This window comes from Parasteatoda tepidariorum, chromosome 6, assembly GCF_982258835.1.
Source record: "Parasteatoda tepidariorum strain Cologne lab strain chromosome 6, Ptep-v5.0, whole genome shotgun sequence".
In the NCBI taxonomy this organism is placed as follows: Eukaryota; Metazoa; Arthropoda; class Arachnida; order Araneae; family Theridiidae; genus Parasteatoda; species Parasteatoda tepidariorum.
In genome coordinates this window covers 4,297,668-4,315,918 of record NC_141760.1, presented here as the reverse complement: position 1 = coordinate 4,315,918, position 18,251 = coordinate 4,297,668, and the positions used below count along the sequence as shown (strand labels likewise).

At 32.0% G+C, this 18,251-nt stretch overlaps 1 protein-coding gene across 6 annotated transcripts in view; it reads right to left on the bottom strand.

Moving 5' to 3' along the window:
- Positions 1-18,251, bottom strand: part of dgo (ankyrin repeat domain containing protein 6 diego) — a 129,168-nt gene that overhangs the window by 30,756 nt on the left and 80,161 nt on the right. For 5 of the 6 annotated variants that reach the window (XM_043040551.3, XM_043040552.3, XM_043040556.3 and 2 more), the window contains 2 exons: positions 6,577-6,735; positions 1,473-1,571 (listed from right to left, as the gene is read on the bottom strand). In XM_043040551.3, coding sequence (XP_042896485.2) covers positions 1,473-1,571; positions 6,577-6,678 — 201 coding nt within the window. In that variant the 5' untranslated portion in view covers positions 6,679-6,735. Of the gene's footprint in view, positions 1-1,472; positions 1,572-6,576; positions 6,736-7,165; positions 7,293-18,251 lie in introns of those variants that run through there. The other variant, XM_043040550.3, reaches the window with a different exon arrangement.

Here is an 18,251-nt window from a genome sequence, read left to right as displayed (position 1 = left end):
TAGTATATTACACGAGTGTCTTGTTTCTCAAAGATAAATTTCATTCCTAAAATAATTTAGTTACCAGTCTTTATCCTTCTGAAAAACCGCTTACGGAACATTGACCCTTCATGTCTCCGGAACATTATAAGGGAATCATGCAATCATAATGCATGCGTACAAAATTCAGTATGAAGGGGAATAAAAATACGGTAACTTAAATGTGGTCATTGCTATTGAAAATTTGACAGATTTATTTTGCTTTCACTTTAATCAATGTGAGTCTAATCACATTCTAATCAACGGACATTAGATCTTGTTTTGCTGCTAAATGGCAGCCAGGAGACTCTCGCCGACTTTTCTCATACGATAACAACAAGGATGCCAACTGCTCCGCTTTCTACAAAAGTTCTAATAAATTGGTAGCGTATTGAATTGTAAAACTTGTAGAATAAGGATAATTACGCCTAAGCTTTAATAGTGTCGCCACGAAATAACTGCAACAAAGTTGTATTTTATATGAATTTTTGATAACTAGTGGTGGAAAAATTACTTAAACAGGGTTCCCAATACTACTGAAAAATACCCAAATTTAGCTTTCATTTAAGAATTACAAAATTATTCCCAATGTATTTTTTTTTTTTTTTTTTTTTTTTTGCATCCGTAAATATTTTGATTCAATAAGACATTTATGAGTAGTTTTATCTCACTTTTGCTACCACTTTAAAAAAATTTACAGACCGTGGAAACCCTGTTAAACTGAAAAATACTAAACTATAAATAACTCAAATGACGTTACCACTAGAAAATATATTTTTGCAAAGCTGAGCAAGTTGTCATCTCTGTAACAATAAAAGATGATAAAAGCGTAGCTTAGTATAAACGAATATGGGTGGACAAACATAAAATTTAAAAGAATGATAAGTTATGTTAAGTGGCAGCAGGTTTAACATATATGGATTGAATCACAAATGGTGAATTAAAAAATTTAAACTATTATTTAGTTTCATTTTTAGCGACCCTACAACAGTCAACGTGTTCGAACAAATTAAATGGAGGAAAAAAAAACTGTGTTAATAACTATTTCATATTAAAAAAGCGTTGAGGTCAAAGAACCTTTTTCTCAAATATCGCGTTTTTTTATACAAATACATTTATTTTTATTTATTTTAGAACTTTATTCATTTAACGGAGTATGATAGCGCGAGAAATATAAAAAAAATATGATTTCTGTAAAATTCGTGAACAAACAACAAAAGACTCGTTTAATAAATACAAGAATCTATCTGCTCGGCAACAATAAAAACCGTCTATAACTATAAAAACTGACAAAGAAAAGAGAACCGCAGTTTGACATCATGTGACCTAACATTTAAGTTTACGAACGAGTTTTCCGGGTTGAGAAATAGCACGATTCTATTCTAAGTATATATCATTTTGAAACTTTCTTTTCTTTTTAATCTGGATTATTGTTCTATTTAATTTGTACTTACTGCATCCAAAGCGTTAATTTTGGCACCGCCTTCTATCAAGGCTTTCACAACCGCTGCATGACCATTGGCCGATGCTAAATGGATAGCTGTTCTTCCTTCCTGCAAATAATACAAATGATTAAAATATGAAATTCTGATTCTGCGTGTCGCAGAAAACATTTTAGAATGTACAGTAAAGGGAATTGTTGTTAAACGGCGATAAGCTACAAGAAGGTATGTGTCGCACTAAAAGAAAAAAAAAAGAACTTATAGTAAAATTCCTAAAAGTATATACGAAAACTCGCTATTTCATGTTTCCAAAATAACATTCTAAGAACCTAAATTTCTTGAAAATTAATTATAAACTTTCTTTTTTGAATAATCGGAAAGCAACGAATTTTTTTTTTAAATGTTCTAGAAATTTGACCAGATTTTTTTTTCTTCCCATTAAGTTTACTCGGGAAGCTGGTCAGCTTATATATATTTTTTTTATTGATGTTCTATTTTATTTTTTTATGTTCTTATTTTTTTCCTGAATTGTGTATTGAATTCAATAAAAATAGATGCTTATAATCTAAATCTAAACAATTATAATCTTTAGGCGCACTAAAGACTGTTTAGAAAATGGTTGATGATGAAACGGTTGCCTACCAGTTTTTTTTCCCTCTCCTCCGGGGTACAAACAGTCCTGATACATGAGAAACACTTGCACTGGAAAAAAACGGTATTTCTTTCCACTATCTATCACTTTAACTTTTTTTAAAAAAAGCTTTGGTTTCAGGTGTATGCATAAATACTTAAATTTTTAATATATTATGGTAAGACAGAACTTTATCTCTGCAAATTAAATCCAGATAATAGAGCACTTACTATAACCAACCACTTTTTTTCATTTTTAACAAAAATAATTTACTTTCAATAGGACGCTAAGCATAAATGGGTTAAATATTTAAGTGGACCCATGGCAGGATTGATTTATATCTCAATTATGAACTTTGGAAAAAAGGTAAAAAGCATAGTAGCCAAGTTGTACTGTGGTGGATCCTTTTGCAAAGTTGTAGAATCTAAATAATACTTAAAATATATGTATATAATACTCAAAATATTAAGCTACTTCGACAACACTTTATTACAATTTTCCTACAAATATATCTCGCACTGAGTACTAAACTTGTTCGGCGTCGCTCACCAACCCCAATGATTGCCTTGCAAAACTGTTGTTTCTTAGAACAAAACAATTTTTTCTGCGAAAATTGAAATTATTCATCGAGAACAGTGGTTACCAACTGGTGGCCCGCGAAGCCTTTTTTCGTGGCCCGTGAGTTAAAATATATTAGTTGTCATTTTTTTTTCGGACAATTTTCGTAAAAATCTATATGGATTTAAAGTACTTTTCTTTCGTTAATAAAAAAACCTAATTTCTTTGTTTCTGTGAAATTTAAAATACCAACGGTGCAAGAAATTTTTTTCTCGGGTAAAAATCTACTTCTTATTTTAATTTGTAATTCAATACTGTTTTGTACAACTTGATAAAAATCTGACAGTAACATTTAATGTTTCTTCAAACATAAAAGTCCTACATAAAATTTTGATAAAATTGCAGCCCGCCATTTCAGTGGTGTTTTTAATTACGGCCCCTGGCCTCATGTAAGTTGGAAACCCCTTATCTAGAATATATACATACTGTAAAGAATTCCGTTTGCTTGTGCCTCCACTTCCCCCGTTCATTTCTTTCAATTAAATGTTTATTTGGATTTCATTGGTAAATAGTCTCGTATGACTCGATCTATTAGTAAACATAAATAGATTTGCTAAGTAATCAGTTTTTGAAAATAACATTTAAAATTAAAGGTATAGTGTTATAACTAGAGCCCGGATTTTGATGACCTAAAAAATCTCAACTAATGCCCTTAAAAAGTGCAAAAAATGCCCTTAAAAAGGACAAAAAAATGTCCTTAAAAATGCAAAAATTGCACAAAAAATGCCTTAAATAAAGTAAAAATACTGAATTAAAAAAATTTTTTGCTCTTTAAAAATATTATGAGTAATTTAAAAAATATGCAATACTTGTTCTACGTTCATTAAAGTTTGAAAAATATGTTTTATATCCTAAAATAACAAAAAAAGGAAAATATATTGAAACCAAAATATTTTTATTTTGTATAGAAACTTTAATGGATATAACAACTTCCATCTCATAATATTACTAAATATCAGAATTACATTGGATTATTGAATGTTTTTTGATAATTTGAAATGTAAACGAGCATCTCTTGTCTGAAAGTAAATTTTCATTCCTGCAGAAGCTTCTTTCCACGTCTACTGATGTTATAGGTGCTTACTTGAAAAAGACGGTCTCACTTACTGACAATTCTTCTTCAATTTGAAAAGATTATGCTTCACCTGTTAATATCCTATAGATTTTCTTCATTGTTTGGAAGCCAGTATAATAATGAAAATTGATAAAAAAATAATAAAAATTGGAAAAAATTAACAAAAAACTTTAAAAAATGCATTAAAATGCAAAATATGCCCCAAAATTTAAAGAAAAATGCCCTATAAATCTAAAAATATGCTCTAAAAGACAAAAAAATGTCCAAAAATGCAAAAAATGCAAAAAAATGCAAATGTCATCAAAATCCGGGCCTTAGTTATAACAAATTTTGTGAGTTCACAACCACAATTTAATATTTTCGGTTACCTAAAGGTCTGGTTTCTTAGGACAAGCGCCTTATCTGGGCGTCAGCGGGACGTCAACGTCACGCTGACGCCAACAAAATACTGGTTTGTTAGATCAAGGCCTGGTTTCTTAGAACTAGCGCCTTATCTGGGCGTCAGCGGAAAGTTGACGGAGAGCTGACGCCAAAAAAATACTTTTTTGTTAGCTCAGCGTGAGCAGTCGGTCCAACGCAGACATTATCTCTCATTGCGCATGCGTTAATAACGTAAACAAATATTTATTTTGAATTTGCATTGATTTTGTTATTATCGACCAGTGTTTTAGAGAACAAATAATGACTTTGTCCAAGAAAAAACACATTATAGCTGAGCTAAATGAAGAGTCCTATGTTTAATGAAGAAGCTATGTTTAATGTCAAAATCAAAATCTTGTCTGATTTCAATGTGCTGTTGGATGTTGTCCGCCATTGCTTCTGTGGTTAACGTCACGTTGTAATCCAACTGCAGTTGAGTTGGACGCCAATTGTAGTTCAAGATGAGCGTTCGATGACGTATACTATCAAACTCACAAATGGACCAATCAGAGGTTAGCGCTGATTTCCAGCTGACGGCGTCCTGTCCTAAGAAACCAGGCCTTAACAAGTTGATATATTAAATACAACTTATGCATGAAGCTGATCGTTTGAATCATTGAAAGAATCAACTTTAACGGTCATTCATAATAGAATATTTATGTTATACACATTCAAAAAAAATAGCAATTGTAAAACGGTTCATAAAATTAGACACCGATTCCAATAACTTTATGTTGAAATGTAGGTAATAAGTAATATCATAGGTATGGTAATATCATAGAATTACGTTATAGTAAAGAAAAAATCCTTTTAGTTTTAAACTCTTCATTTAAAAAACAATCAAAATCAAGAAAGTAATAACAGGAGTGCAAAATAAGAGAAATAAATATTACATTTAAATTTGAGATGCAAAAATATTTGACAGAAAAATAATACTTTCATGAAAATTCGGGGTACGAAAATATTTTACTAGAAAAACAATATTTTTATGAATTTTATTAATTATATGCTGATCTCAACCAAAAATACCATAGAAATTAATGTGAAAAACTAACACTCCATCCTTAGGTTTTTATGCATATAAGTTAGATACGTATGTTTGAATTATTCATTTGACATGGTAGATAATTTAATATTTCACTTTTCGACCGATTTAAATATAAATGTGGCTAAGAAAACATTTCCTTAGAGATCGTAGAAATTGACAGCCGTGGAATTCATCTAACCCTCTAATTCATCTTGTACTTATTATCAATTCGTGGCGAGACTAACATATTTTGAACTCAATGCTAGTTAATATAAGGATAATCTTTACTTTTTGAAAACTTTAAAAGTCATAGATTCTTTTATGTTAGATTCCAGAAAGGGATTCTTGCTGTGATCTTCACAGCAATTGCTAGAAATCTAGCACCCAATAGTTTCAATTTCCTGTCAAAATAATGACTTTGATTATTAACTCAGCACGCAAATCAGCAGTCTTCAATCACGAACTCAGCACGAATCTCCTCAAGTAAATTTAAAATTGAGTTTCAAAAGATTTGGCTACGCGATCCATTTTAATTGGTGTTTTTAAATCTGAAACTAAACTGAAGCATTAAACTATTTGGGGCAGGAGTGTAATGGAGGCAGTAAGCGGGGAAAGGCCTTGATTTTTCAATTAATTCATTATTATTATTATTTTGTCAATTTTGTAATTTTTTATTAATTGTACATTTTTTTGTTTATTGTGAAATTCGATTATTCGTTAATTGTTTTATGTGGTGGAACTTCTTTTGCCCTTTTAAGGTTAGTTAAAAAGTGTTCTTATTCTTTTATTATTCTTTATTATCATTTCATTATTTATTTAATTATCGTTTGTTGAAATGGCCTGCTTTTCTAAGGACTAAATTTAAAATCATTAAACTATTTCTATTACTTTGAATATGCCTACCATTTTCTAATTTTTCCCAGGACGTAGCAATCCTATAAAGCCAATAAATCAAAATAAGTGAGGTGAAACTCCCAATGAGGTGAACCGGGTTCGAATCCCTGCGATGACTGGTCAATGTGAATTCCGTATCCGGCTTGCACCGACCACAGTGCTGGCGTGAAATATCCTTAGACGGATCGCGGTTTAGAGTCCCCTTGTTGTCAGCCTAACCATGGGAGGTTCTCGTGGTCTTCCTCTCCATGTAACGCATATGCGGGTTATCTCAATCAAAAAGTCCTCCAAGAAGGCAAATTTCTTCTAATACTCGATCTAGGAGTTCCCTTGTCTTCTGCATTGGGTTCAAAATGACGAGGCTACGTAGTTGAACATTAGTAATCGTAAACCCAAAAATTGGGTCAGCTGTTCAACGACGGTTATAAAGTATAACATAAAATACACTTACCAAATCAGGTTCAGCTTTAGCTCCAGCTTTCAGCAAGGACCGGACCTGCTCCAAGTTTCCGGTGCTGGCAGCATTTCGCAGTTGCTCCGTTTGGGAGGACATATCCTCCCTGTACAATACACTACATGAGGGTTTTATACCAAACAGAGATTTTACACACTGGAGGGGAAAAAATACAAAAGAATTAGTATCCCTATTTAAAAAATACACGTACACTGAACACCAAGTAACAAAATTTTCAATTCTTTGAACTTTATTCTTAACAGTCACCCACAATCAGCAGAACCATAATAACCAAGCAAAAAAAGATGTATCATAAATTTGATTTTGTTTGTTAAATAGTCTTTACTATTTTATTATATTTTTTTTTATATCCTAAACGCAGCCTGTTCCCGTGGGCCATACGCTGTCTTGCAGTACAATATAAATGTGAAATACCAAAAAGTGTATCTTACATTGTCATCAGTCAGAGAGTTGCAATTGAGGTTCAAGTGTCCGTGCTAGTCGGAAAGTGCTCGAAATTTCGATTGCAAGATTTCCTTTTCATGACATAAAAGAAAAAGGAGAAGAAGAATTAAATAAAAATTACCTTTACTATAACAGTATCCATCCAAAGATCTTTCCACTATTACACTTTATTTCAAATTTACTTGTTTTCAGTCTACGACACTTAATCAATAACCGCAATCAATATTTCAATCGAACTTCACTCAATCAAGTAGGCTTTTTTTTGGTGCCGTGTAAGAGAAATATATATATAGATTGTATTTTAAATGATTCAGTGCCTTCATTAGTTTAATTAACATTTTAAAGTACTCGGAGTGCAGAAGGGTTAAAATGTCAGGGCTAATGAAACGATTTATTTATATCTATTATATCTATTTATTTATAAATAAATTTTGTAAATGCCATAATCTGTAAAAGAAATTATATATAATACATTTTTTTACACATTTTCTATAAAGTGGTAAACTATTTTAATCAAACATGCTTCATCAGAGCTGAAGCTATTAAAAAATTATAAGCCAAATTATAAATGGTAAAATAGCTTACCATGAATTTTTAAAATTGATGGTAAGTATTCTTACCACAGCCTGAACAGGACAGCTAACTACTGCACTTTTTGCAAATTATTTTATAGAGAGGTAGACTATTGAAAACTAAAGCTTTCAGAAATTTTTCAAAATTGATTCTAAAAACCTCACCACGAAGGAGCTGTAACAAAGCAGCGTTTTGTATGAAGTTTTGAATCATTTACGTGTAGTGATGTGGAAAATAACTTTAAACCACATGTACTAAACTAAGATCACACATTAATGCTGTTTTTCAAAGCTCTGTCGCCGCGAACAATAAAAAAGTCATTGTTTACTTGCCTTTGCACTTGAAGCAATGCGATGATTTTAAATTATATGTATAATCTTAGGGCGAAGAATTATCTTGACTTTAGAACAGACAAATAACTTAAATATTTTAAAAGTTATTAAACTTTTTTTAAAAATCACCAATTTGGTGACTTTTTTTCACCTAGATGAAAATTATAAAAACCACTGCTTTATTCTCAGTTTTTGCAAATTTTTATGGGCCCAGGTAATGCAGCATGGGAGAAAGTTTTTACCACGAACGCTTTTCATTTTCACGAAACTGTGGCTTTGACGTTTTGCGCCATTTTCAATATAAGCGTAGACAGTGCTGGGTTAAGATCGTCTAAACTTGACCTAACAGCCATGAGTAACAGTTGCACACTCACAGCAGTTATAAAAATAGAATATTATTCGCAGAAAAGCATCATTTCACGTTACGACGGAGCCTTCGAAAAACAGCCTCAAAGCATACATTTTGCTGCCACAAGAAGAAATTTTCCCCCAAGAGCGTCGAATGCAGAAATTTTTTTCCTTCGTGAATATAGATCATTTAGCCATTCGAGTTTAAAAAAGCGAATTTCGTTCACCCCCATTCTTCAGTGTGACACTTTATCTCATTTTCAACACATTTTACCCAATATTATGAATTCAGCATAATCATAATGATGCTAATTTTAACTATTATTTTAATGCTTATTCAGATATTTCTTCCAAAATGACACAAATCCAAAACAAAGCATACAGCCACATTTTCTAAGAGAGTTTCACTAATATCAAACCAAACCAAGAACTTTTTAAACTTCGCCACTCCTTTTCGCCACCCCCTAATTATGTCTCATTCATCATTTTTTTTTCTTCTGAAAAGTCAATATTTTCTACTAAAACAAAGAACATTTTGTAAACAAACTATACATTTATTCTGTCTTGCAAAAGAAAAATCAACGTGAGCGATGGAAAATTCAGAATTGAAATTTTTATATTTTTTACTATTTTTTTAATAAGCTACCTATTGCAAAAATAATTTATTTTTCAAAAATAAATTTTATGTTTTCAGTTTTCGAAATTTCAGCATTTGTAGCATTAGCAATGAAAATAAAATAGCTATCAAGCCACTTTTCTCGTAATCTATAGTGAAACACTCACGTTTCTTTCAACTGCACGACAGTATTGTAGTTTTATATAAAATTCTTAGTCAATATGTAAATTATAATTATAACGATAATGAACGATTACTTTGGTTTTAAAAATAGTCATCCGTAATTGAAAAAAAAAAAAAATTTAACCTGAGGCAGATTCAATACGAAGAAATAAATAAGAATTAGATGGGTGAGAAAATAATACAAACACTTCTATACTAACTCTATATAAACAATCTTTGTTTATAGCAACGCATGTTTTGGAAGATTTTACAAGGCAAAACTATTAGCCTAACTTGAAAGGTCATGCTTGAAGCTTTTAGAAATGATTTCATTCTCACCCTTGCAAAATTCGGATTGACAAAAATGAAGAGAGATTGATACCTTCTTTTTAGCTACCATACCAGCAATTTCGAAATCATTCTACAGGATTGGCTATTGGAACACTTTTAGAATTATAGTGGTACAATGAAAGCTCAATGAAAGACCACTTTTGGGAGCACGGAATTTTTTCCAGAGACTTCATGTTGAAAAAAACCTTTAGGAGAGACCATTGAAAACTCTCCCAGCCACCGGCTAAAAATCTACACCCAATGCAGGAACGGTCAAATAAGAAAACACGAAAAAATATCAAAACAAAAAATTTTAGCAAAATAAATAGGTAGATTAAAATTAATTCAAAATACGTGTGTGAGGCTCTTAATTAGAGAGCTCTTTTTGACGATACAATCTCATGTTGCAGTCAGAGGGCACTAAAGACGATTCTACATCAATGATTTACATCTAAAGTTAAAATAGAAGAAAAAAGTTATTTTGTAAAAAACAAAGCATCTTAAATAAACATGATTTAAAGCTAACTCATTTTTATGATATAAAATTAAATGCAAACTAAAACAAAAAATGCAATTATTTATTTAAAATACTTCCAACTTTCATAATTGGTACATTTGTTTTTACACATAATTATGTCAGAAGGGATTATTTTTATTGACTAAATTATATTCATCGTTTGGGTTTTCATGACGCCAACACAAGTAGCATTTCCGCAACAAGAAAATGACAACAAGTAAAATTGAAATCGTTTGCTAAAAATCATGTACAAAAAATGTTTGAAGTCAATAGAGGTTAACCCCTACCTCCACTAACGACCATTTAACTGTGGAATAGAGAGAGATGTTTCACTGTATTAAAAAGTAACTATGCTTTTAGCCTTTTGAGCGAAGCAAGTTTTGTATGGGTAAAAATGAAACCATTTCTAAAAGCTTTAATCATGATTATTACAATTGTGCAAACAGTTTTGTAATCTTCCAAAGCTGATAAAAGAAATATTATTTAGTTAGTATAGAAGACCCACCTACACTCGTTAAAGAGGCTTATAACAGTTTAAATAAGGAATGGTTTTTATCTTACTTGAATTAGATGCTTTTCTTTTGATATTAGCTCAGTTGATAGAATAAAAATCTCAAGAGAGAAAAATAAGTTTTTCTGCAGTAATGGTTAAATAGTCATTAGAGCAAGAATATTCAGCAAAAATTCTCGAAAATAGAGCTTAAAATTAAAAAAAAAAACGTTCAAAAAATTGTAATTTTGAGAAAGCTCTTATTAAATTAACAAATAAAAAAGACTTTTTCAACTTTTTGTATTTCAACTGGAAGTAGATCGGCTTGCATTGGTATTTTTTCTTGCAAGTTATACTGTTAATAATTCTCGAAAGAATTAACGGGAATTACATTTCCTTATTCATCGTACTCCCTGTACATTCTCATGTATCCCATCAAAATTTAGTTTTTTTCTCTTTTAAGTTTTAAAATTTTTCACACCAATATAAAATGTAACGTAAGGAAAAAAGTTAGAAAATATTTCACAAAAAAAAAAAAAAAAATTAAAGTCCCAGTAACTTTTGAACAATTGGGATTTTGAAAAAAGAAGTTCTAAACAAATATGGATCCTTCGGCTTCTCAAATTTCATCTCCAAAGTTGCTTTGCTGTTTAGAGCATCTCGCATAGTATATTTTTTTAAACAAATTTTGCAGTTAATATCTCTTAAACTAATTATCGAACGTTATTTTTTCTTATTTTATCGTACTCTCTGTACATTTTTCTACGCAATTCTATATTAGTCTATTTCAGTTTTTGTGTAGCAAATTATTTTTGTAGCAAATGTAGTCTATATTAGATTTTGTGCAACAAGTTCGTATTAGTTATTGTGTAGCAAAACGAAGTATAACGTTCAGTTGAACACCCAAATCAGCAGTGATTACGATTTTTTTTATATTGAGCGATATTAAGTTATTTCGTCAACAAATGTGTTATCTATATTGATACATACGGTAACACACTATGATATAAGGCTCAATTTAACTGATACTGATTTAAGAAAATGTTCTACCGTTGTTATTCCAAGAAGCTTTCAGTTTAACATTAACTAATGTTTTTTTTTTTTTTAATTAGTAACATACAAGAATTTCTTCATGTGTTACTTCAACAAAACAACAGATCCCAGTGTTCTAAGAGATAGTTTTATTTAATACATAACAAATGAATAGCTGCTTTTATAATTTTAAACAACTGTTACTATTCTAAGAGTCACAACTTATCAAAGGGAAGGGGAAAAAAAAAACTTCTCAACAAAAACAAGTTACCTTGCGCCCCACATATGCACCCAAGGTGTTGGCCGTGAACAGTAAAAAAGTTAATATCCGTGCCTTGGCTTTGATGTCGTCCACTACAACCTACAATCATTTCCTGTAAGGCACAAAAGAGGCAATCATTGTAGACACCTACCTATTTCACGCTTGCATGGCTTTTAACCATTTGCGATTACAAGACTCTCGTGCCCTTTACAATACCCAAGATGCACTATGTATCTCCCCCCCCCCTCTTTCCTTTCGACCACCCCAGTTCGTAATCATCGTTCGTTATTTTTACGCGTTCACTCACTTGAAGTCATCAACACTTCCGCAAAGAGGATTTAAAAGAACCGACTTTTATAGGATTTGATCCTGAATGATATGTCGGACCGTTAACATAAATAACATATTCACGGACAGCGACCTCCATACGAAACAATTTCTATAGGTTTAATTAACAGTTCCATATAAAGGGACATTACGAGGCGCAAATGGGTTGTACAAATAAACAACCCGCATGCGTTCTTCGTTATTATAGTTTAAATCGTCTTCTTCTTCATGCTTGAGAGCAAGATGTCATTGCGAGTCAGATCTTTTCTTTCTGAAATAAGAAACGATCTGTAGTTGTGAGTGCAAGCACCTCCAATAAATATTAAAACAATTAAGTGTTTTATATTTATTCTCTTCTCGAAGTTTTTAAACGTAATCGGCTAAGAGGTTTTCGTTTTCCTATTAGTGTTTTCGTATTTACAAAAAACATCTTTCTGTTTCATGAAGTCATTTACAAAAGCATGGAATAGATGCTTTTGGAGAATAGCCAGAGCAGCAATTCAAACTTGCTTATGTTATAAGTGAGCGTTTTAAATCCTCCTGCTGCCTAAATTTTGAAAATCACTCTTTGAGGAAAGGCAAAACTGAAACAGGTAAAAAATTGTCCTCTTTTAATATTAAATGACCACTAACCATAGTCAGAAGTTCAAACTCGAATCGCTTGAGTTAAGAGCAAGGACTATATCGCTTTTACCATACTGTTGCCCTAATTTTGAAAAACATTATTTAAATACACAAAGAATGGAAGAAAACCGAATATTTTCCCCAGATATTATTTAGAGCCACGGTCCGGTGGCTCAGGGAGTAAAGAGTTCGCCTCCCAATGAGGTGATCCAGGTTTGAATGCCAGCTTTGGCTGGTTGATACGAATTCTTCACTCAGCTCACACCCACCACGGTGCTGACGTAAAATATCCGTAGTGGTGGACGAATCATAGGTTAGAATCCCTTTGCCGTCAGGCTAAAGGTAGGCGGTTTTCATGGTTTTCCTCTCCATGCAACGCAAATGCCAGTTAAATTTATGAAAAAGTTCTCCACGATAGCTAGTTTGTCCTAATGATTGATCCAGGAGCTCCCTTATCGTCTGGGTTGGGTTCAAAATTACAGGGTTACGGAGCTGAACATATTAGAAGACAATCTATTACTTTAGCCATCTTGTGGTTCCAAGTGTGCGAAACATTATTTCAAGGAGCAGAGAATTAAAGTAGTTAGAAGATTGTCCTTCTAATTGCAGTTCAGTTTATTTAGCTAATTTAACGCATCATCTCTATCTTAATAATTTCAGCAAAAATGTTTATTCCTTACTATACAAATTTTTGTTCTAAAGATGTTCCCGACGAAAAAGAATATAAGCATCAGATATACAAATTACCTAATACTTAACCTTTTGGGCACGAGCTAGTCCTAAATGTATTCGTACGGAATCAGAATTAGGATAGTAAAAAATAAAAAGTGGTAGCTTAAGTTTTGGCATAGGTAATTTGACAGACTTATTTTTGCTTTCACTTTAAATCTAACACATCCAATCCTTTTGTGTTAAAATTGTAACTATACAATTTTTAATTCGAACTAAATAGTGGTGAATTAAATAAAGCAAACTATTATTACCCCGCTCACAAATAAACTGCTATAAAAATAATTTAGCTACCCACTTTTTTACCCTGATTATCGACACCTTGAGAATGTTCTATACGACTCGTCCATCTCGAAGAGGTTAAAATGGGCTTCAGAAACAAAGTGATATTTTTGATACTGAAATAGTGGCAAATAATTACAGCAAATCATTTTTATTTGTATATAAATTAATGCTTCCAAAATATTTACTTTTTGTTTTAAAAATTTCCCTTTAAGTTATTTTATTTACAAAACACACTATAAAAATGCGTATAATCTTAATTCGTGAATTTTAAAATTGGAATATCCTCTTACGTTACCCAAGAAATATCATTTAAAGTTTGATTCTACAAATTTATACGGAGTCCATCTCTGACCTTAAATATTAGGGAAAATTTTCTTTACAGAAAACACTGCTGCAGCTTTTTCTAAATGTATTGAACATTATTTCACAATAATTTAAATGAATCAACTGTTAAATATGTATCATTATTCATTAAGTAGATGCACGCAAAGTATGACATAAAATGAATGAACCCTAACAGCAAAATAACTTGGTCCCTCATCGGACTAATATTCACGAATCTTGGTTCCATAAGGGTTTATGGGGCCGATATTTATCGATATTGTCCTCATATAGAAGTGTCCGATTCACCCGAAATCTTATCTATATTATTCATCCGATATTGGCCCCATATAGGACCCATATTAAAAAGTCTAGACATCCCAATCGGTGCATGTTCATATCAGATACAAATTGATCTAATTTTGAGCCCAACTGGGGCCAAGGTAAAATTGTTGCTGTGGAATTCACAAAACAAAGTGAATGTTAAGCATCACAAATGATATGTAGTATGAAGCAACGAAAACAAAGTATGTCTAATTTACGACTGCACTGAATGTAACACAATTTCAGTGTCTTAAAGTTTCGGACTGGAATCTGAAATGAGTTGTTTTCATCCACATTTAGTATGATATATATTTTCAATTTAAACAGAGTAGTTTGGACTGACAGGAATGACAGGTAAAATAATTGAAAAACTATACAGACACGTCTGTTCGGAAAAAAAAGTTTAAAAAAAAAACACTCTCCGAAACGACCTTGAGAAAGGTAAGAAAAGAGGTCAACAAGTTCTTCTATTTTGAAAAAGTTGGAAATCACGCAGCTCTGACTGTACATTAGAGCATCGGTTACCATAACCCTGAGGGAACGAAAATGTAATTTTACGTTTTTATCCATTAGCTACTTTTTTTTGGGGAGGGGGGGGACTATTTGGCAAATGATTGCAGATTTTGTGTTTATATAGCCTATCTTAGGTGGTTCTCCCTAATCATTAGAATTGAACATAACCGTGAAATCTGTATTAGTCGTCCGTTTGCGGTGCTTTGCTTTCGTGGTCAACGTCAAAAGAGGATTGAGCCATTTTTTAAAATAATTTTTTATACCGGGGTTGGACAAAAAGCATTTTAGAAATAAGGTTATTTTGACTAGTGCAAAATTTGCGTCAGTCAAATGAAGTGTCAGATGTTAAAAGCTTCCTTCCTGCTTTAATACCACGATCATTAAAAAATAATTTTTACATTTTGCAATCCTTCAGAATGATTTCAAAATGAGTGGTATTAAAACTAAAAATATATTAACTTCATCTCCTGATTTTGGTCAGTGCAAATTCTGTATGGGTAAATATAACACCATTTCTAAAAGCTTCAAACATGTTTTATTCAAATTGTACCCATAATTTTGCCATGTAAAAACTTAAGAAAACATTTGCTGTTAAAAGAAAAATTGTTTGTATAGAGTGAGTATATAGGTGTTTCATATTTTCGTTCAACCCCTATCACCCATTAAAATGTGGATAAGTGTAATTAATTTTTTAAGCATGACTTTATAATTATATTTAGCGTTAAAATGAGATTAATTACCAGAGTAAATTACAATCCGTTACACTTGACTTTGTTACAATTGATTTGTTTAAAGAAAAAAACGACGAATAGGCATATTTGGCTTTACCGATCCAGTTAGAAATCTGAATATAATTGAATATATTTCAGTATTTTAAAATTTATTCAAGTTTTCTTGGCGAAATAAATATGAAAAAGCATTAATAATGTCACATGAGATACGATTGTTTCGATAGTATTATGAAGCATCTTCATGCAGTACAAAGCTTAGTAACTCTTCTTCACTTTGTTTCATCACAGTTATTTTTCTACAAATTATGCCACCTGATTAAAATATTAATGGCGTATTCTTACATTAACTACAACTTCTACGGCTGCCTAGGAATATTTTTCTGAGTGGTAGCAATATTTATGTTTTAATGCATGAATGTTCGTATTTTTGAGCAGTGGTAGACGAATCATGGTTAGAGTCCCTTTGCTGTCAGGCTAACCATGTGAGGTTTTCGCAGTTTTCCACTCCAAGTAACGCAAATGCGGGTTAGTTCCTTCAAAAAGTCCTCCACAAAAGCAATTTTCTCCCAATACTTGATCCAAGCGTTCCCTTGTCTTTTGGATTGGGTTCAAAATTACAAGGCTACAGAGTTGAACATTAGTAGCCGTAAACCCAGAATTGGGTCGGCTGTTCAACGACGCTTATAAAATAAAAAGTATAGTGAACTCTTCTTCACTTTGGTTCATTACAGTTACTTTTTCCTGCAAATTATACCACCTGATTAAGATATTAATGGCGCATTCTTACATTACAGCTTCCACGGCGCTGAGGAAAACTTTTCTGAGTGGTAGCAATATTTATGTTTCAATGCATGAATGTTGATATTTCTGGAGAACAATAAGGTTTTGCTTCATTTGTATAAGTACTTGATCTTATCTGATTCGGACGGGGGGATTTAAAATCGGAAATTAGTTTTGTCCCTAAAGATGCAGATTTTTTTTTTTAAAAAAATGCATTTTTAGTCTATTATTTGTTGGAGTTAACAATTTTAGTTGCTATAAAGAAAAAGTTGATAATAAAGAAGCGCTCACATCAACGTATGACTACATTTTCGGTCATGGGTTCATGTGCGATTTAAATCCTAATGATGTGCCTTCACTTTCCTAGAAGTTTATCGCAACATTGATGCTACCTCCCGTTTTTAAATTTGAACATTTCGACAAAAAATAGACTAAAAATGTCATTTAAAGAAAGCTGTAACTTAGAGAGAGAAACTAACCTTAGATTTAAAATCTGCGATGTGAAAATATCCAAAATCCATTAAAAAATCTCATGCAACATAAATTTCCCCCCCAATTTTATTTGAAAATTCTGATTACTTTAATTATTGTTTTATCACAATTTTGTACAGGGATTGATCAAGATAATGGGACCCCTTTTATACTGACTCAATGTAAACAACTTTTCTTTTATCAACAAATGTTTTGGACGATTTTACATGGTAAAACTATTGGCACAATTTGAAAGATCAAGCTGGAAGCCCTTAGAAATTATGTCATACTTTGCCCATGCAAATTTCAGATCGATTCATTACTTTTTTCCTTAGCATCATACCAGCAATTTTAAAATAGTTCAGTAGGATTACTTTATTTATTAAACAATGCTTTTTTTAATTATAGAGGTAGCGAAAAAGAAAATCAGCTTTTAACCAGAGTTCCCACGACGTGGAAAAAAATAAATAAGTGGTAGCTAAGATTTTTCAAGACTGTTGAAAAATGTTGAAATTTATATTTCATTTGTGAATGACGAAATTATTCACAAGTTATTTTCTTCACCCAGATATATTTCTCTTAAGTTAGATATTTATGGATAACTTAAAATATCAAGATGTATACATCACTTTCGCTATCACTTTAAAAAAATTTCCAGTCCATGGGAACCATGCTTGAGCTCATTTTGATCGATGCGAATTTTGCATGGGTAAAAAGGAGACTATTACTTAAAGCTTCAGTCGGGATCTTTCAAATTATGCCAATAATTTTGCCACAGAAAATCTTCCTAAACATTTGCCGCGAAAAGAAAAATTGTTTTTTTATTTTTTTGAGTTAGTATAGAGGTGTTGTCATTACTTTGATCAACATCTGTAATGGAATTTTTTTTTTAATGGCGGGCACTTGGAACTATTGTCCATTGGCCACAGAAAGTGCCAGAACTGCTAACTCTCTTTTCGTTACCCAGTGGGCACCTGTGGTGAAGCCACGGCGGGGGAGCTGCGTCGCCCACGTCGCACTACCACAACCCGTTTATAGGGCGGGTCACATTCACACACAAAGGAGAAAGGACATAGAACAGAGATAGAGAGAAAGAAACATCCATGCCTTGCCCGGAATTCGAACCCAAAACCTTTCTGATGCAAGGACAGTTCCCTGCCCCCTACATAGGCCGGTCGGCCCTGTAACGGAATTAAATAGTCATATTATAGTGTGTTAAGCGTTAGTTAAATTGAAATTTTTACTCTCATCTTCACTACCACTTTAATTATTGTAGAAAACTGTTCACACGAAATCGGCCATAGTAGGTTTTATCGAAACATACAGGAACATCTCATGAAAAAACTCAACCCATGTCAGAACAAAATGCTCAGAAAAATCATCCATGCCAGATGGTTCATCAGAAATCCATAAAGATCTCAAGATTCCTACCTTATCAGA